This window comes from Patella vulgata, chromosome 3 (assembly GCF_932274485.2).
Source record: "Patella vulgata chromosome 3, xgPatVulg1.2, whole genome shotgun sequence".
Lineage (NCBI taxonomy): Eukaryota > Metazoa > Mollusca > Gastropoda > Patellidae > Patella > Patella vulgata.
In genome coordinates this window covers 6,085,085-6,111,347 of record NC_065881.2, presented here as the reverse complement: position 1 = coordinate 6,111,347, position 26,263 = coordinate 6,085,085, and the positions used below count along the sequence as shown (strand labels likewise).

Here is a 26,263-nt window from a genome sequence, read left to right as displayed (position 1 = left end):
TTGAAAGGTCGAGAAGTGGGTAGTTGAGGAATTGACACGAAAGTGTGTCTAATCCTTCGGATGGGGGGATAAATAACAATATACATTGTGTACATGCTGGTGTGCGCGCGAACACCTGACAGAAATTCGACCACTTTAGTAAACGACATTTTATTCACGATAAATTAAATGTAAATAGCTGTAGGTAAATGTTTAAAAAGATTGATTGTCATGTTCGACTGTATTTTCATGTATTTTCAGGTCCGCGGATGCAAATATCAGCGGCGTATTTACATGTAGGCCTACTATTCGAAATAATTAAAATTTGATAATTCTTCCAAGCGTCGACATACACAAAATATGTACCGGTAAACATATGATAACTTTAATTAGCCGTTCGTTGAAAGTCTTAAGTCAATAGCTAGGATGATAAAGTTTGCCTCCGGTGCATCATCTAGTTTTTATAAGTAATTATAGGGAATAGTTGAAAGTCAACAGGACCCTTCATCTAAGGATACTATACATTGTGAGAATTTAATGTTAATCGGATACATGTTGTGCGTGCATACATCGGTGACGACAATATTTCAAACTATATATATAAATTATATGAAGGACAGAACCGCTCAAGGGAGATAACCGCATTTTAGTACGTTCTATGTTCACTATGGAAACATTTGTCAAACATTTGTATTAATAGTTGTTGTCAATACTTTAACACAAATCAGACTTTGTATGAGAGGTGGAGAGATTCTGTTATTTTCTCACATGACAGACTCCATATAGATCTATTGTGTATGTGAAGAAACATCACAATTTCTGTTTTGTTACCATGAAGTGTATGCATTTTTATAATATCCGAGGACAAACCCCTCCCTCCGCCCCCTTAATTTTCGAAAGTATGTGTTTATTTGTTTAAAAATGTTACAGGGACTAGTTGTACTGCCTCATCCACCACATGTATGAATTTCATTCCGATGGATCAATATATAATAAGGCAACCATTTTGATAATATAATAGGGGGTTGGAATGGTCTAGACTCGAGTGTCGCGCTTCGACCTCTAGCTGACCGGTCACAGCTGGCTTGCGGCTGTGGTTTCGATGCCTGGTGTGAGCGTATGTGACTTAGAGATAAGGGTGCCTTCTCAACCTTGTTGGTTTCTCCAGGTACGCCGGTTTCATCCCAAAGGAAAGACCCCTATGCTTACGCTAATATAATAAAAAAAAAATGAAAATATAAGACAACTTGTCTGCGATATCACCTTTGGTGGAAGCGGACGTTTAAAACTAAGAACAACAACATAATATAATAATCAAGTAAAACAATTCAATTACATTTCTTTATATCTGTATTATATTTACATAATCATATATAATTAATGCATACTTCCATAATGGCTATACAAATATAATCATATTCAATTAAAAGCAATACATAAATTGACATTTTACAATATTTTATATTGTGGATCAAAGCAATATTTCCAGATATCTGATATTTCTACATATTTCCTGATCTCCTACATACATGTATTTAAGTAACAACATTTACAACATGTTCTATATCTCTACATTTAGCGAGGGACGCAATGTTGATATTTGCTCTCTGTTTCACATCAAAAGGGACAATGTATAGTTGTTAGGATAGTACAAAAAATTAGCGAAGTCCCTCATAGGGCATTGTATGGCATATGATTGTCTTCATTAGCCCAGTCAGAGCAGAACAAAGGGACAACAAATAGTCGTTCGGATGGTACAAATAAACAAAGTTCCTCACTGTATGGCATATACCCGTCTTTATTAGTCCAGTCAGAGCATCTAAATCTAAGATGATTTATTGACATGAGACAGTTCAGAACATGTGACATGTCACAGATCCTAATGATACGTTGAAATCAACAGAAAACAAATGACGTTATTAATATATATAAATAATAAAACACAATTTGTATGGAAAACAATCATTGGGTTTATTTCACACTATGTTTCAACAAGTTCCTCTTGTTGTTCTCAAGTAAATAGTGTAAAAAATTAAACTCAGTGATTGTTTTCCATATAAATTGTGTGTTATTATTATATATTCAATTACTAAATGCCATATAAGGATTTCTATATAAATGAATACAGTATGTTTTAGTACAGGAATGTATGTTGTTTTTCCTTGCTTATGACTTTAAATAAATATATCCTATTAAAATTTGATTCATATTTTTAACTTCATTTTTTTATGACATTTTCAATGTTCCAAAAAGAATGGTGCATGAATGAGGACTGAAACATTTTATTTTCATATTAATTTAAGAAGTTTGAACCATAAGCATATTTCAGTCAAATTCAAACCTTGAAATGTCATTCAAAGATTACATGAGTATTTTAACATCTGTCATGAAAGAAAAAAACTATTTATTTATTTGAGTATTATGAATTCTCACTATACTGAACCATTCTACTAATATCCAGCAATATAGTCGAGTTAAACATTGTAAATCTAAGAATTAGTCCTCACAGTGACAAGGTGATGGTTAACTTGACCGACCATATTTACGTAAATTCTACGCAAAACTAATAGTCGGGTTAAACATTGTAAATCTAAGAATTAGTCCTTATAGTGACAAGGTGATGGTAAACTGATCATATTTACGTAAAATTTACGTAAATCTAACGTTATGTTGTTATGTGGGATTATTTCTATAATTCATCCATATATGTTAACCTCTCCCTGTCACTTCAATTCTCATTTTTTTTCGACTGCGGATGGTCTTGCTCCACCAACAAGAAATCAAATTTATAACAAATTGTTGAAGACTTTCATTGGTAAAATGGACTTGTTTATCAAGACTACATTAATTCAATATGTTTATCACAAAGATACAATCTGATTATAACACAGATTCTATTTCGTTTCGTTTTTTTATAGTTAAAAATTTCGTTTTACTTGTCTTTACTACACTAGAATCTGGAAGAGTTGTTATATAACCGGTATTCTGATTGATGTGAGGGATTAGCCAATGAAACAGTCTGTTGTTGTAAGTTTTCCGCATGCCATGCACGCAATTGTGCCCTTGTGGGTATCCCACAAGAAAGATCAACGCGGATTGGTTAATCAAATGTCTGAAGTCATAGGGTCAAAACCCGCTCGTATGACCCCTGACGTGACCACCTACTAAACTAGTCAGATGTAGTAGAGGCCAACGAAAGTATAAAAGGAAATGAAATATAGATCTGTATTGTAATCAGAGAGAGAGAGTTTAACGTCCACTTGACACAAACCAGGTCATTTCGGGATTAACACATGATTCAATTTTATTTCCATAATTCGATTGCGGATTGCTTGTAGGGGTATTTAGCAGTGGGAGGAAACCAGATGACTCGAAGAAAACCAAGAGGTTGGACAGCTAACCCTACTCCTTGTCACGTACAAAAGGAAATTCGAAACAACACCAGTTGACTCAATGACAGACCTTATGATACACGCTAATCATTCGGCCATCCATCCCTTCCCCCCACCGGGTATTTTAATAAGATTGATATAGATAATAAGATGACATATAATAAACATTCAGTGATATAAGATACTATCGGTTTTTTTTTAATTTTGTTTACATCAAATTAGCAAGATATATGTTAATACAATCCACTTTTTTACAATATATTTATAAATGTTTTTACGCATAAAAAATCAAAAACAAAACAAATAACAGTATTTATTACCTTGTAAGTCTAAAAAGCCTTGAAATAATTAAATGGCGATCAACCTTATTCTTGAATGATATTTAGAGGTATAACATATATAGATTTACTTCTTTATAGTTTATTAAAGAGGTTTTGCAACTTTACATTTACACTTGGACGGTTAAAGGTCATCAGTTTTTGTGACGTATGACGTGAAATGCACGTCATAAAAGTGTAATTTACGGATAGCAGCCTCCATAACTGTAAGTTCACAACACTTAGCTAAACCTTGTTTAATATCTATGCTCCAGTCTATAATATTTCTCTGAATTGTGGTTTTCACAAACTAAATCCACAGAGAGAAGACCTTCTCCTTCTTGTATATAAAACAAGAAGAGGCTGAGACAAAAAATGTACATGCTTTACTAATCTCATCTTTAACAATCTATCCGTGATGAAGGCTTTTCGAGATCGTGGACCAAGTTTGTGTCGCCACCTACTAAGTGTGAATTTAGCGAAACATCATAATGTACAGTTACACTTTCGCTTCTCTAAATGTAAAGTTGTGAAAACTCTCTAACATTGCTTGATAAAGATACCTGTAAGATTGCTGAAACGTTGTATGTAATAAACCAAGAAGTAATAAATTCACAACGTTATGTTATTATGAGTATTTTAATCTGTTTAAATCTCTGCCATCCGATGATTATAGGCTTGTAATGTGAATAAATGTCTAAATAATAGTTTATATAACATTGAAGCCAAAATAAAAAACCTGCAATAAGCCGATTGAACTCTTAAATAATGATGCATCTTTAAGCTTAAAATGACTGACAGATAAATTCTCCAGCCAGTTATTTACACTGTTGGTCAGTTAAAACCTCGCAAATATGAATGGAATGAGTCCACTGATCTGATAGCCTCCCCATCACATCCAAACAGGTAGAAAGGTGCATAGGCCTGTTTTGTGCTTGTATGTAAAATTTGGTCGACTCTTAGATCTCCACAAAAAATGCTTCATAAATACCCAAATATTCCAAGAATGGATTTGATGAAAATATAATCCTATAGATGTTTGTAACCACGATTTGTGAACAATACCCCCAAAAAATGGCTGAATTTCAGTCAAAAACTTTAATTTTCTGTAACTTCTAACACGAACATGACAGAATGGTACCAAAACAAAGCTTGGAACAGAAGGAATGTGATTATTTGCATAACTCAATATGGCCAAATTACTACTTCCTACTCATTTCAATGGGATGGGTCGTATTTTACAATTAAAAACTTATAAAATCAATTAATAATGAACATAATGATCAGGGCTGACAGCCAGTCAGAATTTCCTTTAACTGTTAAAATTTTAAAGTTATCAAATTAATATGAGTTAATTATCTAAGCTCCTAAATCATGGCCATTTTCGTACCCAACTATTTTACAGACTAAAAAAACACGTTATTCTTGATCATTATGTTTATTCTAGTCTCCAAATCCAGATTTAGGTGGCATTTTGATGGGAAAACTTTTAAAATCCAATCGAATCTGTGTTGGAGACTGAAGACTAAGTTATTATCAGCCCTGACAATATGATTATATGATATATGTTTAACCCATTGTACCCTAAAGTCAATTAACAGATTAGTTACCCATTGTGAGAGAGAGAGAGAGAGAGAGAGAGAGAAATGGGTTTAACGTCCACTCGACACAAACTAGGTCATTTCGGGACTAACATATGGTTTAATTTTATTTACATAATTCACTTACGTGTAGGGGTCTTTAGCAGTGGGAGGAAACCGGAGGACCTGGAGAAAACCCACAAGGTTGGACAGGCGACCCTACTTCTTGCCACGTACAACCAGGAATTCGAAACCACGCCAGTCGACTCAATGACAAGACTTTATGATACAGCGCGCGCACGCTAACCATTCAGCCATCCAACCCCCCAGCTACCCATTGTACCCTAGAGCCAATTAACAGATTAGCTAACCTATCCCTAGAATTCAATAAATCAACAGGGCCCATCTCCCTAAGCCAATTAATGTTCAGTGTTCGAAGTAAATGCATGTATATAACTTTTAAAAATAAATATTGAACCAATTGACCATCACTTCATCACTATCGACATTTCTGCCTTTGGATATTTCGCGGGAATTGTTGTTTTCTTTGCCTCATGCCGTCAAAAATAAAAATATATTTTTGAAACCTTCAACAATGTAATATTTCTCTATGTAGTTTGTATTAAATCCTAAAAGTTTTGATTCAATTTAGCCTTCCTTATTCTAGAATTATTAGCTGTAAGTTTTGCTGTATATCTGTAAGACTGAAAGCATGTACAAGATGGCGGCAAACAAACTTGATCGCAGCTGGAGTATTCATATTCTTCACTTGATAACATCAAAAATAAAAATAAATAGTTTATTTCTTCGACATTATCATATTCCACTATATGGCAGTAAATAATAAATATTCTGATTCCATATCAATCTCCATATCATAGAATTATCAGCCATAAGTTATGTCTTAATAATGTTGGAATGGTGCCAAAGTCGCCGACACGGTGAGAATTCTCACCTCTGACCTATTACGAAAATTCTCGGTGATCCTTTGTTAAAACAATTCATTTCTATTGGACAATTAGCGAATATAATATTCCTTATTATTGGATGGTTTAATTTTATCACCCAATCAGTATTAATTTAAGAAGTAAATAAATAAATAAACAATTGATTGATCTCGCGCTTTTGTTCGCTAATACTGATGTCAAGAATGATTTGTCGCGCTATTATTCGCCATCGGCTATGAAAGGGTAATGATTCGCTATCGGCTAATGCAAGGGTACGTACTGATTCGCTATCGGGTACAATGGGTTAATGATTCGCTATCGGGTACAATGGGTTAATGACTGAAAGACATAATAAATAGGTAAGCTTAAAAAAATCCCAGGTCAAAGGTTACGTCTTGTCTAAAGATGATGCTGTACTACTAACTACTGGAGGGTCAACTGTATTTTTTGACTGGTCTGAATCCAAATGTTGAGGGAAATAATCATCTGTATTAAAAATGACTGGTTCTTCATAAACGTATTTCTTCTTTTCTACATTCTTTTTCTAAAATATAAAAAAATCAAAAATCCCTTTAATGAATGGTCTCTTGATTGAAATTTTTCCTTGATTTTTCTATTAAATCATAACTTGAGTAAAATTAAGAGCTAATCTAAAACCAAACTATTTTCATCAATCGAACAATGCTCAAGTATAAATGTAGTTATCTCCCTTGCTTTATTTTGGTTAAAGATACATTATGGGAGAGTAGATAAAGAGCTGGCAGTTCTAACTAAAATAGTTAAAAACTAGATAATGTAAAGGGAATTTGCTGAAAATTTCAGTCAAATTGATCCACTCTGAACAGAGAATTTAGCGAATGAATTTTGGGCCTTGCCCCAATCATCATTGCTAACGTTGGTACGATAAAAAAAACATAGTCTCGATTATCCATTTCTTGATTTGATCATGAATGAGCGTCAGATCGGATTCAAATCCAGTAAATATCGCAGGCTAGTGATGACATCGAGAGTTGATTATGGTCTGGATAAGTTAATAAATGTCTAATCAATAATTAGAATGTTGCCACTGCCTCACTTCCACTCTATTTGCAGCATTATACTCGACGTTAGGTAATTGACAATGTATAAAATTCTCGCTTGACAATTATGAACCAGTTCCCCACAAATGTTAAGGATATGGTTGTGGGGTCCCAAAATACCCCTTGTAGACGCATTAGGGTTAGGATAAGAACTAATTATGCTCGATAGAACATATCTTTAGTACTTACGGAACCAACAATGGAAGAAAGTTTCTTCATGATTCCAGAACCAAATGAACCACCAACTTCTTTTTCTGCGTCATTCACTTTTTCTTCCATCATATTAACATTCTGTTTTACAATCCCCACAAATTTCTGAAAAACAGCAGGTGCTAACCTAGTAATTTGAGAGAGAGAGAGAGAGAGAGGGAGAGAGAGAGAGGGGGTAAGCGTCCTTTGGACACAAACTATGTCTTTTCGGGTTTAATTTTATAATTTTATTTCAATAATTGCACGTAGTTGTCTTTAGCTGTAGGAGGATCCGGAGAGTACACACAAAGTTTGATGTCAGATTATTCAATTTTATTTCAATAATTCACTTGCGAGTAGGGGTCTTTAGCAGTAGCAGGAAACCGGCGGACCCGTAGAAAACCCACGAGGTTGGACATGTGACCCTACTCCTTGTCCAACTGGGGAATCGAAATCCGGCCAGGTGACTTAATGACAGCCCTTATAATACAACGCACACATGCTAACCTTTCGGCCATCCAACCCCCCATCAAATAAAAAGAAAACTATTGTAAGTCTTGATATGTTTGAAATACTATCTGTATTGTACTCACCTCTAAATTATCTATTTTCTCAAATATATTTCTAATTTCACTGCTTTTTTCATGAATTCTTGGTAGAGTTGTATTTAAACACAGATTTGTATCACTACGAATCTGTAAATAAAAATATTTCAATAAAATGTAATGAAATGGGGTTTAAAACGTCCTACTCATCTGCTCTTACTGGGCTAATGAAGACAGGCATATTGAATTCTGACTGCCAAGGGATCTTTTCTGTCAACGCCAACATTGTGTCGCACATACTGACTCTAGCACGGTAAGCAAGGCCTTATTTTCTCACTAAATTGTTCCTTTACATTGTATAGGTGTTTACAGGGACTGACACACCATGGTTTAGCCATAAAAAGTTGCCCGGTAAAATTGACCGGGGGACAACAAGGATGCAATAGGGCAGTTCCTGAATGTACAAGGCGAGTGTAATGTCAATGAGACCTAAGTTCAAAGCTGAACTATACACAGCCCTACTCAGCATATTAACAAATGAGATGAAATGAAAAGGGGTTTAACTTCTTACGTCATACCTGCATACGTCATACAGTGTGCTATGAGGGAAATTTTGCCTAGACAGCAGAACTACAGACTACTGTTATATTGAATTCAAACTATCAAGGGATCTTTTACGTGCACGCCAATGTGTACACGGGACCTCGGTTTTTCGTCCCATCCGAACGACTAGACAGCTGTCCTTATCAGGCCCTCCGTCCTGCATCACTGACAAGGGGGAACTCCGCCGGCATATTAACAGAAAGGTCTCATAGGATGTCCTGCGTGGGAATAACATGGAATGCATCCTAGGTGACCAGTAGCACAATACTGTTTTAATGAAACTTACCAAATCAACTAATCCACAAAACTCATCAAGTTTTGTCAGCATTCCTTCAATACTTTCATAATATTTACCTTGCTGTAATGAAAAATAAAGTTACTAATTAGGATCTCAATGACTAATACTACTAGTGATAGTGCCAGAGTATAGTGCATGGAATTCTGAATTATAGGCCTAGTAGGCTATTTATTGCCATGGTGATTTACTCCATGGTATGACATCTTATCAATGCTCTAGACCCATCTTGTAGGCGTCTTTTTTATAATTATTTAATTAGTTTCAGTTCTACAAAAATGTCATTCTAAAAAGCAGTTTACTAATACTATGTCTACAGGATCATGCTAAAATGAAACCTTTCACCTACTTCTTTAGAAATATCAAAGTTTAGATAGGTTCTGTAATCGATTGCAACTTCTGCAAGCAGCTGTTCCACCGTCCTTTCCACTTCATCCCCATTTCCTGCAACATTTTCCTGGTTTTCTTCCGCTTTTTCCTCCATTTTTATCATCTGCTAAACATCGGGTTTATCCAGTCTCACAAAATTAGATATACACAACGTTAAATAGTACTGGACGATCATTACTATTTCTCGTGACATAACTCTTTAGGACTTTTTATTTAGAGAACGTAGTAAGAAAGACAACTCATGCATTCCTGTTAATTTACATCGGATCAGACTACCGTTGATTTGTCCTTTTCTGGCTCTTGGCGAATAATTTCAAATCAAGAACAATTTAACCATAATGGACCCTCTTGTCGAAATACAAAATGTTCTAACAGTCATGGGACAATAATCAGATAATTTCAATGAAGGCAGCTCGGCGGACGACCCGACTCTTTTCTCACATACAAGCTTGGAATTGAAACGACAACGGCATTACTGAAAGAGCTTTTAATCTATGGTACACTTTTAAAACCACCAGCTAGGCCACCCGATTAAAATGCAGATATGAAATTATCATTATATGATTGTTTGTTTAAATGGGTATTATGTAAGATTAGCTAAAGAGCTGGCAGTTCTCTCTATTGCTAGGGGATCACGTGGCTAAGTGGGTAAGACGCTAGCTCGCTAGCCTGGAGGTCGGGTGTTCGATCCCTGCATTGGCCGAGAAAGTTCATCCAGATTTTCCGGCGTGGTTCTCCCTTGTCAGTGATGCAGGACGGAGGGGCTGACAAGGAAAGCTGTCTAGTCGTTCGGATGGGACGAAAAACCGAGGTCCCGTGTACACATTGGCGTGCACGTAAAAGATCCCTTGGCAGTTGGAATTCGATATAAGAGTAGGCCGTAGTGCCGCTGTCCGGGCAAAATTTCCCTCATAGCACACTGTATGGCGTATGCCCGTCTTCATTAGCCCAGGTTAGGAGCAGAACAGTAGGACGTTAAACCCCATTTCATTTTATTTCATTTTTCTCTATTGCTTTACTCTGAACCGAGATATTAACGATTCAATTTTAGACTAGCCTCGAACGTCATTATTAACTTTGATGCGATAATAAACCAATTCTCGATTATCCATTTTTACATTAAAGTATCCATTATTTAATGCATTCAGATCCACTAAATATCACAGACTAACGGTCGCATCCACAGTTTGTCTGGAGAAACTAATTAATGGCATTGAAAGTTGATTATAGTCTGGATGAGTTAATTAATGTCTAATTAATAATTTAGATAACATTTCAGGCCTAAAGAAAGACTTGCAATAGGTAGATTTAGCTCTTGCATAATGTATGTTTAATAAAAATATTTTTTGAAGGGAAATACAATATGTGCTTTTTAATCCGACTGGTTTTGGAAACGCCTTTGGGCGATGGTTGAACAGGCGACCCTACTCCTTGTCAAGTACAAGCGGGAAGTCGAAACCATGCCACTTAACTCAATGACAGACCTTATTATGCAACGCACACGCGTTAATCATTCGGTCACCCCCCCCCCCGGACAGAGGTAGGATTGTCTTCCCATGCGAAGGACTAGGCTCCATCTTTGACAGGTGAGACCCGGACTTAACTAATCTCAACATGATCCACATTGGGATTCAAGGCAGGCAAATCTTAGATGAGAAATACTATTGAAATAGGGTTTAACGTCCTACTGTTCTGCTCCGAATTGGGTAAGTGAAGACGGGCATACGCCATACAGTGTGCTATGAGGGGAATTTTGCCCGGGCAGCGGCACTATCGCCTACTCTTATATCGAATTCCAACTGCCAAGGGATCTTTTACGTGCATTCTAATGTATACACGGGACCACCCTTCTTCATCCCATCCCATGACTAGACGGCCCTCCTTGCCAGGGTCCTCCTCCTGCACCAATGACAAGGGGAAACCACGTCGGAAAATCCCAATGAACTTTCTCGACAATTGCAGGGATCGAACACGCCACCTCCAGGCTAGCGAGCCACGTTTCTCCAGGTACCAAGAACATTTGTATTATTATCAATGACACAAAACAATACAATGTTTCTTTATTTGAATAAAAAAAAATAAATCATCTTATAATTGTATTATTATTTGTTTTTTGAGTATAGTTTACTAAAATCAGGCATAAATCCTTTGTTACAATGACTCTCCACACAACAGAAGGAACAATACAATGGTTTATTTGGTGGTCCTGACGAAGAATCACTCATGAAGAAACAATCATTTTGTCCTGCAGTCTTCGTCCACCATTCCGATATACATATTGTCTCCTTGGCGCATCTGAAAGTAAAATATCTCTCGGTTACCACTGATTGTAAGAAAATTCGATTTAGACAAAAACAACTGGCCATGTTAATACCCCCATACTCCATAAAAACATATTAGCTATGATGAATCACGCAATAAATTGTATCATCAGGCATTCTACATCTATAGTTAGCATTGGCTTCTCGTGAGGTAAATGAAATGAAATAAAATGGGGTTTAACGTCCTACTGTTCTGCTCCGACTGGGCTAATGAAGACGGGCATACGCCATAAAGTGTGCTATGAGGGGAATTTTGCCCGGCCCGGACAGAATCACTATGGCCTACTCTTATATAGAATTCCAATTGCCAAGGGATCTTTTGCATGCATGCCAATGTATACACGGGATCTCGTTTTTTTTTGTCCCATCGGAAAGACTAGACAGCTGTTCTTGTCAGGCAATCCGTCCTGCACCACTGATAAGGGAAAACCAGTTAGGTGAATGGTTAGAAACGTACGTGATATTAGGTCTGATATAAGCAAACTCGCCTTGATTGGGTTTTGATTTCAATTACACTATTTGACATTACTTTGCGATTATCATATATATTTAGGATTTATCTGTGTTGTCTATACAAGACACTTATAGCGGCATTGTCATTTAGAATCATGTGTATGAAACATAACTATAGTAAAATATTTCAAAAAGTCTAAGTAATATCATGTGTTCTAAAAAGAGGAGCATAGTCCGTCTCGTGTACTACACCCACTACAACTCATAGTCTAAACGAGAAGACCACACCAAAAACAATCACAATCACAATTCAATAACATATGTTCTAAAAACAGGAGCATAGTTCGATAGTCGGTCTCGTGTACTATACCCACCAAAACTCATAGTCTAAACGGGAAGACCACAACAAAAAAAAATCACAATCTTTTCAAAATTCAATAATATGGATTCAATAACTTGGATGTCTTACCCCTTGGTTATATTTCTATGCCCTGCTGCATCTTGTACTATGGTAGTTTGACAATAGTTAGCATCATCATCACAAACCGAGGTAGTTTGTTCTAAACAACTAGCATCTTTACATACACTACAAGAAAAACCTACAAACAAATTTAGTTAAAATTACCTTCAAGTACCTTAAGCATAACCAGAGAAAATGAAATGAAATGGGGCTTAACGTCCGACTGGGCTAATGATGACTATACGTCATACAGTGTGCTATGGGTGAAATATTGCCCGGACAGCGGCGCTACAGCTTACTCTTATTCCGAATTTTGTCATGGGTCATTTTACGTGCACGCCTATGTTAACACGGAACCTCTGTGTTTGGTACTCTCCGAATAATTAGACACTGTCATTGCCGGGAACTCTGTACATAATGTTTAAAAAAATGAAAGAATAATTTCTATCTCTGGTCAACTCTATGTGGACTATTAAAGATATATTAATTTCATTTGATATCAATTTACTTTAGGCCTGCGAATACTGCTCTGCTCCGACTGGGCTATTGAAGTCGGGCATACGCCATGTAGTGTGCTATGAGTGATATTTTGCCCAGACAACGATGCTACGACCCACACCAATGTATACAGAAGATCACGGGTTTTCGCACAATCCGAAAAACTCAACGCTATAATATCTCTTTTTCCTGACAAAGGGAACATAGCCGGAAAATTCCGAGGAACTTTTGTGGGCGACACTGGTATCAAATCCGGGACCTCCATGTTAGCGAGCCAGCACCATACACACTGAGCCACCAAGGCTCTTAACGAAAATTATGAATTGATAATACAGATACATTATTAGCTGTAAGAAACGGAGTCAATGATAAGACCCCAATCGGATTAAAATACACATCTATATTTCGCTTCGTTTTTTTATATTTTCGATGGCCTGCACTATTATAAAGATCTGACTTGTTGTAGTTGAAGGTCGTGTCAGGGGTCATACGAGCGACTTTCGACCCTATTACTTCAGACATTGATTAATCAATCAGCGATGATGTTTGTACTGGGTTACCCACAGTTCCGTGCAACGAACGTCAAGAACTCGTCGTAACAGACCGTTTCATTTGCTAATCCCTTACATCATCCAGAACGCGGGTTATATAACAACTCCTCCAGATCCTAGTGTAGTAAAGACAAGTAAAACAAAATTTTGAACTATAAAAAACGAAACGAAATAGGGTCCGTGTTTTAATCAGATTGATAACATCCCAGATCAGTTTGCGACAGAGGGTATTACGACCATGTGAGCACTATCCTCAACATATTTACATGGAGAACATACCCTCTTTTGTTGTGGCCTCTGGTGTTGTTGGTACTGTAGTTGCGGGCTTCGATGTAGTCGGAGACGATGTCGCTGGCTTAGGTGTGGTCGGAGACCGTGTCGCTGATGGTGAAGGTTTAGGTGTGGATGCTTTTGGCATAACGGTGGACGGGGCCCGTGTTTTTGGTGATGGTGTTGGAGTTGTTGATGGCATCGATGTTGTTGGAGACATTGTTTTATTAACAGGAGGTAGTGTAGAGTTGATTTGGTTATTTGGTAGAACTATGGTGGCGTTCTTGTCGTTAGTACTAATAGACACAGAGGTTCCATTCACTACAAATTAAACATATTCTATAACTATACAACACTGTTATAACTCTATCAATAAAATAAATATAGACAAATTAAACATATTCTATAACTATACAACACTGTTATAACTCTATCAATAAAACAAATATAGACAAAGATAGAGAGAAATGGGGTGTAACGTCCATTTGACACAAAGTAGGTATGCCACCCCACCCCACCCCCTCAATTACAGAAAGGACTTACCATTAGTAGTAAAAGAGATATATTCATGCAACCCTACCCCCACCCCACCCCTTCATTTACAGAAAGCATTTACCATTAGTAGTAGATGAGATATACTCATGCCAACCCCACCCCCATCCACCCCTTTAATTACAGAAAGCACTTACCATTAGTAGTAGAAGAGATATATTCATGCCACCCCACCCCCTCAATTAAAGAAAGCACTTACCATTAGTAGTAGAAGATATATATTCATGCCAAGCTTTATGACTCTCTTCGCTCTTCACAATTCCCAATGCTTCAGCTAGTTTATGGTATGGACAGTTTGCCCCTTCCTGTCCACCAAGGTTGATACTGAGTTTTATAGTTATATCAATTGGTGGTATGGCTACATTATTACAACATCCACAACTACTACATCCACAACCACTTCCACATCCTGGTTTATCAGGTCGGTCTGGCTTGTCGGGTTTATCTGGTCTGTCTGGCTTGTCGGGTTTGTCAGGTCGGTCTGGCTTGTCGGGTTTATCGGGTTTGTCGGGCTTGTCGGGTTTATCGGGTCTGTCAGGTTTGTCTGGCTTATCCGGTTTTCCACAATCTGGTTTTCCACAGCCAGGTTTGTCCGGTTTATCGGGTTTGTCTGGCTTGTCGGGTTTGTCTGGCTTGTCTGGTTGACCACAATCGGGTTGTCCGGGCCTATCTGGATTACCACAATCAGGTTTGTCCGGTCTGTCTGGCTTGTCTGGTTTATCTGGCTTGTCAGGTTTATCTGGTTTGTCTGGCTTGTCGGGTTTATCTGGTTGACCACAATCGGGTTGTCCGGGCCTATCTGGATTACCACAACCAGGTTTGTCCGGCCTGTCTGGCTTGTCTGGTTTGTCTGGCTTGTCTGGTTTGTCGGGTTTATCTGGTTGACCACAATCAGGTTGTCCGGGTCTATCGGGATTACCACAATCAGGTTTGTCCGGCTTGTCTGGTTTGTCGGGTTTATCTGGTTTTCCACAATCTGGTCTTCCGCATCCAGGCTTGTCGGGTTTGTCAGGTTTATCTGGCTTGTCAGGTTTGTCTGGCTTGTCCGGTTTATCTGGTTTGTCGCAGTCGGGTTTTCCACAATCTGGTTTATCTGGCTTCCCTGGCTTATCCGGTTTACAAGACTCGCCTGGTTTATGCTGACCACTACATCCGGGTTTACATGGTTTTTCTTTGGATTTGCTGTCCTTTTCTTTGGATTTGCTATCCTTTTCTTTGGACTTGCTGTCTTTTTCATTCGATTTGCTATCTTTTTCTTTCGATTTACTGTCCTTTTCTTTGGAATTCTTACCATCTTTTCCGTACTCAGTCTGATTAGTATCTGTTGCATTCGTTGTATCAATATGTACCTTTGAATCTGGGTGGCCTTTTGAGTCTGGGTGTTCTTTAGTGTTCTTTGGATCGGGATGGCCTTTGGAATCAGGATGTTCTTTCGTATTTTTTGGATCAGGATGACCTTTGGAATCAGGATGTTCTTTCGTGTTCTTTGGATCAGGATGACCTTTGGAATCAGGGTGTTCTTTCGTGTTCTTTGGATCAGGATGACCTTTAGAATCAGGGTGTTCTTTCGTGTTCTTTGGATCAGGATGACCTTTGGATTCGGGGTGTTCTTTAGTGTTCTTTGGGTCGGGATGACCTTTGGAATCAGGGTGTTCTTTCGTGTTCTTTGGATCAGGATGACCTTTGGAATCAGGATGTTCTTTCGTGTTCTTTGGATCAGGATAACCTTTGGAATCAGGATGTTCTTTAGTGTTCTTTGGATCTGGATGACCTTTGGAAGTAGGGTGTTCTTTCGTGTTCTTTGGATCTGGATGACCTTTGGAATCAGGGTGTTCTTTAGTGTTCTTTGGATCTGGATGACCTTTGGAAGTAGGGTGTTCTTTCGTGTTCTTTGGATCTGGGTGACCTTTGGAATCAGGGTGTTCTTTCGTGTTCTTTGGATCAGGATGATCTTTGGAATCAGGATGTTCTTTCGTATTTTTTGGATCAGGATGACCTTTGGAATCAGGGTGTTCTTTAGTGTTCTTTGGGTCGGGATGACCTTTGGAACCAGGGCGTTCTTTTGTGTTTTTCGGATCGGGATGCCCAAGAGGATCAGGATGACCTTTGGAATTGGGATGTTCTTTTGTGTTCTTTGGATCAGGGTGGCCTTTGGAATTTGGTTTTTCTTTTGCGTTCTTTGGATCGGGATGTCCTTTTGAACTGGGACCTTTTGGATCAGGATGATCTTTTCCAGGCCCAGGAGGAGGTAAATCATTTGCTTTCCTGTTTTGTGGCACATCTGCAATATATTTTCGGATATAATTATCAATAATGCCCGAAACATCATTCATATTAGAGATGTTTTATTGATGATGCAGGGGAGACTTGTATTTCTTAAAGGACAATATTGGTGTCAGTCATTATCACATATGTGATAGAATTGGTTAAACACGTTCCAAATATAATTTTAACACAGAGATCACTGCTACGATAGATGCGTTATGAAGGGAAGTGACGAACGCAAAAGGAAAACACGAGTTATCCTTCTATATGACTAACTGAGGTGACGAGTGATAACAGATACACGGGCGAATTTCTGCTCACGAATAATTCCTTCAAAAACCAAAAGTGCTTATATAGAGATTCAAACTCTCCACCAAATTCTTAAACCTAACCTACAAATCTCGCCAACAATCACGCGCCCTAACATTATTTACATCTCAGCGACCTTGACAAAAATTGAGCTGGCCTTAACAAATAGATTTAGCCATATTACCGTCCATTATGAGTGTATCCAGATTACACAGGTCCTTTGAGCAGCAATACGAACATTGATCGCCTTCTTCAAAGCTTCCTGTCAAACATCTCTCAGTGTTGTTCTGCGCCATATTGTTGCAGACCTGTAAATACATAAACAATACAATCGTGTGTGTAAAATAGCTTTATTTAAAGGAGGTAAATCGCTAATATTTGGGACCTAGAAATTGACCCAAATGGGTCGGAACGCATATAATAATGTAATATGATTGTATATAATCTGATTTACATTCAATTGTTTCCGTTTTGACTCTAATTTCAAATCAGTTATGTCCAGCGAATACGGCATGTGTCTCAACCGAATGGCAATTTCTAGCGTCTGGTTATTCCAGTCTATTGCGCATGCTCTCCAGATAAGATATGGCGTCACCGTTTGACATGAGTTGTGGAATATGTCTAGCCCACAGAAATATTTATATGGTCTAGCCTCGTTCTTTCTGGTCACTTCCACCGAAGTGATATCGTAGAAAAATATACAATATTTGAATTTCCTTTTTATAGCAAACGTGGCATTATTTATAAGTTATGATTTACGGAATAGTTCGAGGTCGCCCCCCACCCCCTCCTGCAAAAAGTCCCCCCCCCCCCCCTTTGATAAAATTGTCGACCATAAAAAAATAGATATACATTGTCCGTCAATTTTACAGCACTCCTTAGAACACCTAGTTTGTGTCGAGTGGACGTTAAACCCCATTTCTCTCTCTCTCCCATGTGCTAGAGCAGTTAGATTTTCTCTTTGGATTTACAAACACCACTCGGCCACTGGGATTCAACATTTCTAAAAATTGAAATCTGGATTAAAACCAATCCGATTAAAATACAGATCTATAGTTTGTTTAGATTTTTCTAATACTTTCCAGGGAGCCACGGTGGCTAAGTAGGTAAGACGCTGGCTCGCTAGTCTTGAGGTCGCGTGTTCGACCCCTGCATTGGCCGAGAAAGTTCCTCTGTATTTTCCGACGTGGTATCCCCGTGTCAGTGGTGCAGGGCGGAGGGCCTGACAAGGACAGGTGTCTAGTTGATCGCATGGGACGAAAAACCGAGGTCACGTGTATACATTGGCATGCACGTAAAATATCCCTTGGCAGTAGCAATTCGATATAAGAGTAGGCCATAGTACCTCATATGCCCGTCTTCATTAGCCCAGTTTATACTTTCGATGACCTCTACTACATAAGGTCTGACCAGGGACATACGAGCCGCTTTTGACCCTATGGCGTTAGACATTTGATTAACCAATCAATGTTAATGTTTCTATTGGGTTACCCACAGTTCCGTGCACCTCACGTCAAAAACTCGCCGTTACAGACAGTTTCATTGGCTAATTCCTCACAAAAAATGAAAGGAAATAGGATCTGTGTTTTATTCGAATGTCTTGAGTTATTATGTGTATATATTCAGGTGAATAGAACACTCACAGCTCAAAACATTTTTTAAACTCTTATGCTAGGTCCCCGCTGTCATGCGATGCGTTACGCTCGTTACGATAGGATTGTACCTATTGAGTCCACGATCTGGTACGTGTAGATACATTCGGGTGCGTTTTGATACGATCAACAGATTGCTACGACTGACAACAATATATGATAAGACCTGATAGGGTCACCACGATTACCCCACAATTAAAACCACGATTTCAATCGTAGCACGAACCGTGATAGGGGGAACCTGATAGGATCACCACGATTAAAACCACGATTTGAACCTAGCATATAGTAGTAAATATTTTCTACGTACCGTTTGGTCCATACACCCCAGATGATGGTGTAATTCACCATCTTGTTTTTGGACCGTTGAATAACATACCTGTAATGAAACCATAGAATTAATCAACATCGATATGAAAATGCCAACTATCAAAATTGGGACATGAAATTGGGTTATGAGAGAGAAAGAGAGAGAGAAATGGGGTTTAACGTCCACTCGACACAAACTAGGTCATTTCGGGACTAACATATGGTTTAATTTTATTTCATTAATTCGCTTGCGCGTAGGTTCCTTTAGCAGTGGGAGGAAACCGGAGGACCCGGAGAAAACACAAGAGGAAACCGGAGGACCCGGAGAAAACCCACGAGGTTGGACAGGCGACCCTACTCCTAATCACGCCAGTTGACTCAATGACAGGCCTTATGATACAGCGCGCACGTGCTAACCATTCGGCCATCCAACCTCCCAAATTGGGTTATGAAATGCAGGGCGAGGTGGCGGTGGGTGGGTGAGGGGTGAAACAGAAATGCTATTCTGTCTTCCTTGAAGAATTTAACCATTCTACGGAAAGCTCACACTCTGTCCATATAATTTACGTTATTATTCACATGTTTAGCAAACATGATGCCGATTAAGGCACTTGAACAGTTTATATAAGCATGCTTGCTTCTTACTGTATCAGATTATCAAAATGATCAATTGTAAACACTAATCATCTGTTTAAACATACATTATGCAAGAGCTAAATCTGCCCATTGCAGGTCTTTCTTTAGGTCTCAAATGTTATCTAAACTATTAATTGGACATTAAATAAATTACCAAGACCATAATCAACTCTCAATGTCATCGCTAGCCTGCGTTATTTACTGGATTAGGATCGAATTTGCTGCTCAACTTTCATTCATGATTTAATCATGAATTGAAATAATAGAGACTATGTTTTTTATCGTACCGACTTAAGTAATGATGATCGAGGCAAGGCCCAAAATTCAATCGGTAAATTCTCGGTTCAGAGTGGATCAATTTGATTGAAATTCTCATCAAATTCTTTACATTATCTGGCTATTAACTATTATAGTGACAACTGCCAGCCTTTACATTATTTAGTTTTTAACTATTATAGTGAGAACTGCCAGCTCTTTATCTAATCTCCCATAATGTATCTTTAATAAATAAAACTGTTCAAACCAACAAGGCATCAATAAATAAATAATATTATTTTCTGGCAACTTACATGATTTTTAAAACAAAAATCTTCTTCAAATGTACAATCTTCTACATCTTCTGGATCATCACATTGATAACATTTTAAGATGGACGATCTAGGGGGCGCTGATACACTCTGTCCTAAAAAAAATTAAACACAATTCAAATTAGTTATATTTCGTAGTGATTATTTTGTTAATAAATGAAATGAAATGAAATGGAGTTTAAAGTCCTATTGTTCTGCTCCTAACTGGGCTAATGACGACGAGCATACGTCATACAGTGTGCTATGAGGGATATTTTGCCCGGCAGCGGCGCTACGGCCTAATATCGAATTCCAACTGCCAAGGGATCTCGGTTTTTCGTCCCATCCGAACGACTAGACAGCTGTCCTTGTCAAGCACTCCGTCCTGCATCACTGACAAGGGGAAACCACGCAGGAAAATCTGGATGAACTTTCTCGGCCAATGCCGGATCGAATACCAGTCCTCCAGGCTAGTGTGCCAGCATCTTACCCACTTAGCCACCGTGACCCTCTATTTTGATAATAACTAGAAATACAAAATACGAAGATATGTTTGTGGTTTCAAAGCCGAAGAAACAAAATATGTTTGGGAACAACTGTGGCACAGTGCGTATGGTGCTTGCTCCCTGGCTCACGAAAGTTCCTTGGGATATTTCAGTATGGTTTAAGATGGAGAAAAAAGACAGAGAGAGAGAGGGTTTAACGTCCATTCGTCACAAACTAGGTCATTTCAGGACTAACATATAGTTCAATTTTATTTCAATGATTCGACTGCGCGTAAGAGCCTTTAGCAGAGGAACGAAACCGCATGACCCGGAGAAAACTCGCGAGATTGGACAGACGACAATACTTCATGTCACGTTAGTTGATTCAATGACAGACCTTATGATACAAAGCGCACGCGATAACCATTCGGCCATCCAAACACCCCAAGATGGTGAAGAGTCTAGTCGTTCGGATAGGAAATAAAAACTTGCAAATAAAAGAACCCTTGACAGAATTCAATGAGGAATGACATACTGCAAGGCATAGACCCATCTTTATTGTCTCTTTTTTGTACAGACCAGAAAACAAAATTAAACCTCATATCCTTTCAATTCTAAAAAAATAATTAAATTGATAAATTGATATCCATAAAATTATCTAATAAATGCCACTCCAAGATTTTCCGAAGAAAATGTTTGAGTTTTAAATACACACTTAATTAATTACGCGGGTTTATATGGTGGATGATTGGTATCATGTCGTGATATCGTGGTGTCGCCCTTCATAAGGCGACAACCCGACATACCGATACCACGACATCTTAACCCGACACCACGACAATCCGACATCATGACATTTTAACCCGACAATACGACATTTTCACCCGACACCACGACATGCCGACATCACGACATTTTAACTCGACAATACGATATTTTTACCCAACCACGACATTAAAAAGGTTTAGCAATATAGTATTAGACATTTTTTATCGCATTTTATTTCATATATGTTAAAAATGTCGACCTATCTCACAGTAAAACAGTTACTGATAAGATAAACAAGTATTAACAAATTATGTGTGTTAAGAATATATTTAAAATAATGATAAAAACTTTATTTAATGAGGCAACGTATTTAGTTTGCAAAAAAACTAATCTTCCATAAGTCCCTCCTAAACTACAAAAATATATATACATGTAATATCAGGATAAATTCAAAATCATTTGAAATGCAATAGCATTTTAAACTGGGAAGTTTGGGGAGTCACTCCCAAACTCCCAAACTACAAAACATATACATTATACAAGTAGAATATAGGAAGAACACTATAATTACACACAAAATAAGATAGAATGCATGCAGTTGCAAGTTAAAAATAATAAGTATGTCATCAGTTGAATATTATGGTTTCTTCAGTTGCTCAATATAAATGAGTTTTCAGTTTAATCTTAAAATTTTCAACATTTTTACACATCTTTATATGTAAAAATGTTGAAAATTTTAAGAATATATAATATTTAAAATAGAGAGTTGTTGATCTAGTCATAATAATAACAAAGTAGAGAAATGAGTATTAAATAATTTCAAATATTTCTAAAAATGTTATTTATCTTAAATTTTCTTAATTTAAATCTTAATTAATTTATTAATTAAAAAATTAAAACGTGAAATTACCTGCTAGACAGAAGAAAGTTGCCAATATTAAAATTAGCGACTTCATCCTTCAAACCTCAGAACCTTCTATGTTTTTTTATCTTGTGATCAGGGCCTACATTATGAGGGTGTGTCTAGTCTATGGTCACCTTGTAGGTGGAGTATGTCAATATATCTACTGAATTATCTAAGGGAATTAGTTTGTTGTTAAGAGAGCCTTATTGACAATGGTCTCCGTTATGATTTACTCAAACGACCTACTCAGTTAATTGCATAAATTTGCGGCGTGGCAGTGGAGGTAACAAATTTGTCCTTAAAGTCAAAACAGAAGAAACAGTTCCAGAACTGACTCTATAGTATTAGTATTATTATTTCCCCTAATAGCACACTGTATGACGTATGCCCGTCTTCATTAGCCCAGTCGGAGCAAAACACTAGGACGTTAAACCCCATTTCATTTCATTTTTAGGACGGTGTCGTATATGAGACAGAATATGCTCTGTGTAGAACATGCGATAACATTTCCCTAGGAACGTTCACAAAGCTAACCACTTAGCTTAAACGTTTTTTTTTTAAACGGCTTGTAACTTTGTTTATAGCCATTTTCTCGAAGCATAAGTCCATCTAGCTGTAAGAAAGGACGCGTTTCGTTTTCTCAATAGATCATTCGTTTTAATCAAAACATTATGTATTAGTCGGATGTAACATTATGTCTATTTGTTATCCTAGTTCTTCGTTGGCAAGGGGCTCGATATTCTAGTGGTTTAACGCGTGGGCGTGGAAACATAAGGTCTACCAATGAGTCAAGTGCAGTGTGGTTCGATTCCCCGCTTGTACGTGGCAAGGAAACCGGGGCGCCCGTCCATTCTCTTGGTTTGTCTCCGGGTCCTCCGGTTTCCAACCACTGCTCAAGACACCTACGCGTAAACGAATTAACGGAATAAAATTGAACCATGTGTTAGCCCCGAATTGACCTAGTTTGTGTCGAGTAGGTCTCTCTCTCTCTCTCTCTCTCTCTCTCTTTCTCTCTCTTCGTTGGCTATAAGTAGTGACGGGCGCTGTGCGAGGGGATTTCTCTCTCCCCCTCTCTCTCCCTCTCTCTCTCTCTTCGTTGACGGGTGCTGTGCAAGTGGATCCCCCAATCCCTCTCCCGCTCTCTCCCTATCTCTCTCCGTTGGTTATATGAAGTGACGGGTGCTGTGCGAGTGGATCTCTCTCTCTCTCTCTCTCTCTCTCTCGTTAGGCAGAGGGGTGCGTTCACCTTTATAGAACACCCTATACTAGCTATCTCTTGACGGGTGCTGTGCGTGAGACAGAGTTTCATTCACTCTTCTAGAACACCCTATACCAGCTAACAAGTTTTGTAGTACTTGTAATGATTAACCTGTTTATATATATCAGTACTCAGTTCAAGGTCTAATCTAGTTGTATATATAATAATCATATTGTGTACTTAGTTTTATAGGAATGATCAGGTTTATGATGTCGTAACCTTTCATCTCCCTTATTTTAAATCAATTTGTCTAAAGTAATTGGGTGGAGCTCCTTTTTGCGTATTATAGTTTGAAGTATCCAACGGCCATATTTTTACACGGCAAAGATCAAAGCTTTATTTGCGTTGTCTTCAGACCTACGTCGTATTTCAGATTGTTTGGGGTTTATGCATTAAATAACATAAAATCATAGTTAATTCGTTGGCATAGACTTCGAAGAATATTAAAGTATTTAAACTTCATCCCCCCCCCCCCCCCCAAAAAAAAAAAAATGAAATTTTTATTTTATTTTTTATAAATAATATTTGAATAGGGATTTGGGAACTGACATAGCCTATATTAAACCCTTCTCCCTGTCAGATATAGATACATGTATTTACATAAAGAAACAAACAATGTACTGGTGAAAATATAATTATAGTGAGTGTGTTATAGTTGTCCCTGGAACCGTCTGGTGATTTCGAAAAACGAGTGGACAGTTTTAAAAATATTGAATAAGTTTTCTATGTCGTCATTCCGGCGTGGTTCCCCCTTGTCAGTGATGCAGGATGGAGGGAGTGACAGCTGACTAGTCGTTCGGATGGGACGAAAAACCGAGGTCCCGTGTACACATTGGCGTGCACGTAAAGAATCCCTTGGCAGTTGGAATTCGATATATGAGTAGGCCATAGCGCCGCTGCCCTGGCAAAATTTCCCTCATAGCACACTGTATGGCGTATGCCCGTCTTCATTAGCCCAGTTCGGAGCAGAACAGTAGGACGTTAAACCCCATTTCATTTCTATGTCGTCAATTCCGTACAATAAGATTGTAGTGTTTCGATGAATAGTAGGTAAATTATTTATTGTAAAAATGAAATTAGGGTTATCCGAGTGTTAAAGATCCATTATTCAAGAGCTAAATCTAACTGTTGTAGGTCTTTTGTTAGGTTTTAAATGTTCTGTAAATTATTAATTAATTTCCGGACAGAGGCAATACGGTCTACTCTTATATCGAATTATAACTATCAAGATAAGGTTTACATGCACACCATTGTGTACACAGGAAATTCGGATTTTTGTCCCATCCGAACGACTATATGTTATCAGTTGCTAGGCACTCGGTCCAGCACCACTGACAAGGAGGAACCACGCCGGAATTTTCTCGGTGAACCCCTGGATCGAACATGGAACTCCCACTGCAAGGGGTAGAGAGAAAGAAAAAAGGGGTTTAACAGTTTAACGTCCACTCGACACAAACTAGGTCATTTCGGGACTAACATACGGTTCAATTTTATTTCAATAATTCGCTTGCGCGTAGGGGTCTTTAGCAGTGGGAGTAAACGGGAGAAAAACCCACGAGGTTGGACAGGCGACCCTACACGAGTACACAAAACCTATTGGTTGCAATAAGTCTTTGAGTTTATATTTAAAGGGACGTAACTCTTTTAAACCTATTGTTTCTTTCCTCAGTAATGCGGATAAACGGAAATTATTTGTTATTTCTGATCTCAACAGACGGCTTTGAGAGGTGGAGGTTGGGTATTTCTTTGAGAGACATTTCAGCCACCCAGAGATTACGTTGATGCTAACTGGGGCCAATAAGAGCTGGTTAGGGTTAAAGGTCGTACATTCTAATGACTGAAATGATCCACAATTTGTTTATTACAGTTAAGACTTACCCCATCCCTAACTCCATCCCTAACCCCGGTTCATTGTAGCGTGCAATAATACCGGTAGGCGAATGTCAGTGTTGAGGGGGACATAGAGTCTTTTTTTATGTCATAAAATATCATCACAAGTGGATACAGTGAAAAAAAAGGCTTTTCCGAGTTTTTTTTTTTTTTACTTTATCGACGATTGTTAATATTGTTTTATATCAAAAAAGATGAGTAGGAGATTTTATTTATCACCCAATCCTTTCTTACATGCACAAATAAATAAATATAATTATTTGCTATAGATTTCACTGTTAATGAACCTGATTACATTACGGCGTAGTTATACATCATTTTTTGACAGTCCTTTATATGAACTCAGTGTTTCCATAAAGGTCAATTAAATAAAAGTTCCTTTTTTATAAAATAAGAAGTTACTTTTAATAAAAAAAAATAATTGTTCTTTGAAAATAAAAAAAAAGTAATTGAACCATCAGATTATGAAATTTATCACACAAGCGATATCTACTGTAGAAAGTATTATTGGGTGATAAAAGTTTAAGGAATATCATATGGAATGTTGTTTTGTCATTTCTACAATAAAAAGCCTTACCAAATACCAGATCAGTCTGAAAACGCCATTGTTCAGAAAGCTTAGCAACAATAGAAACGTGGGTCTGTTAGTACCAATCAATATAAACTTATATACAAATAAATATTGTGATTTCCGCCGCTGTCCGGGAATTTATTATACTTATATAGCTTATATACAATGCTATCGGTACCTAAGCCAATAAAGTCTACGAATGATCTGGAAGAGCAACTGACTATGAAAG

The 26,263-nt window shown here is 37.8% G+C and overlaps 2 protein-coding genes across 2 annotated transcripts; both read right to left on the bottom strand.

Moving 5' to 3' along the window:
- Positions 1–1,301: 1,301 nt before the first annotated feature.
- LOC126815963 (biogenesis of lysosome-related organelles complex 1 subunit 4) lies at positions 1,302–9,496 on the bottom strand. The gene is made up of 5 exons (XM_050542088.2): positions 9,276–9,496; positions 8,918–8,989; positions 8,077–8,178; positions 7,484–7,609; positions 1,302–6,759 (listed from the first exon to the last, which is right to left on the bottom strand). Exons 1-5 carry the CDS (start codon positions 9,417–9,419, stop codon positions 6,604–6,606), a joined length of 600 nt encoding a protein of 199 aa, XP_050398045.2. The 5' UTR covers positions 9,420–9,496; the 3' UTR covers positions 1,302–6,603.
- Positions 9,497–12,345: 2,849 nt separating this feature from the next.
- On the bottom strand, positions 12,346–15,362 carry LOC130012318 (sporozoite surface protein 2-like; the record flags this gene model as incomplete). The annotated part of the gene is made up of 2 exons (XM_056099944.1): positions 12,346–12,359; positions 14,792–15,362. Coding segments are annotated over 2 exons (585 nt in total), but the record flags the coding sequence as incomplete, so codon positions are not given.
- Between the last annotated feature and the right edge of the window lie 10,901 nt (positions 15,363–26,263).

Coding starts and splice junctions, on each gene's coding strand:
- LOC126815963 (XM_050542088.2), bottom strand. CDS start 9,419: ATGATAAAAATGGAGGAAAAAGCGGAAGAAAACCAGGAAAATGTTGCA. Junction 8,990..9,275: donor ACTTTGATATTTCTAAAGAA/GTAGGTGAAAGG, acceptor TTTTCATTACAG/CAAGGTAAATATTATGAAAG. Junction 7,610..8,076: donor AGAAAATAGATAATTTAGAG/GTGAGTACAATA, acceptor GCTGTTTTTCAG/AAATTTGTGGGGATTGTAAA.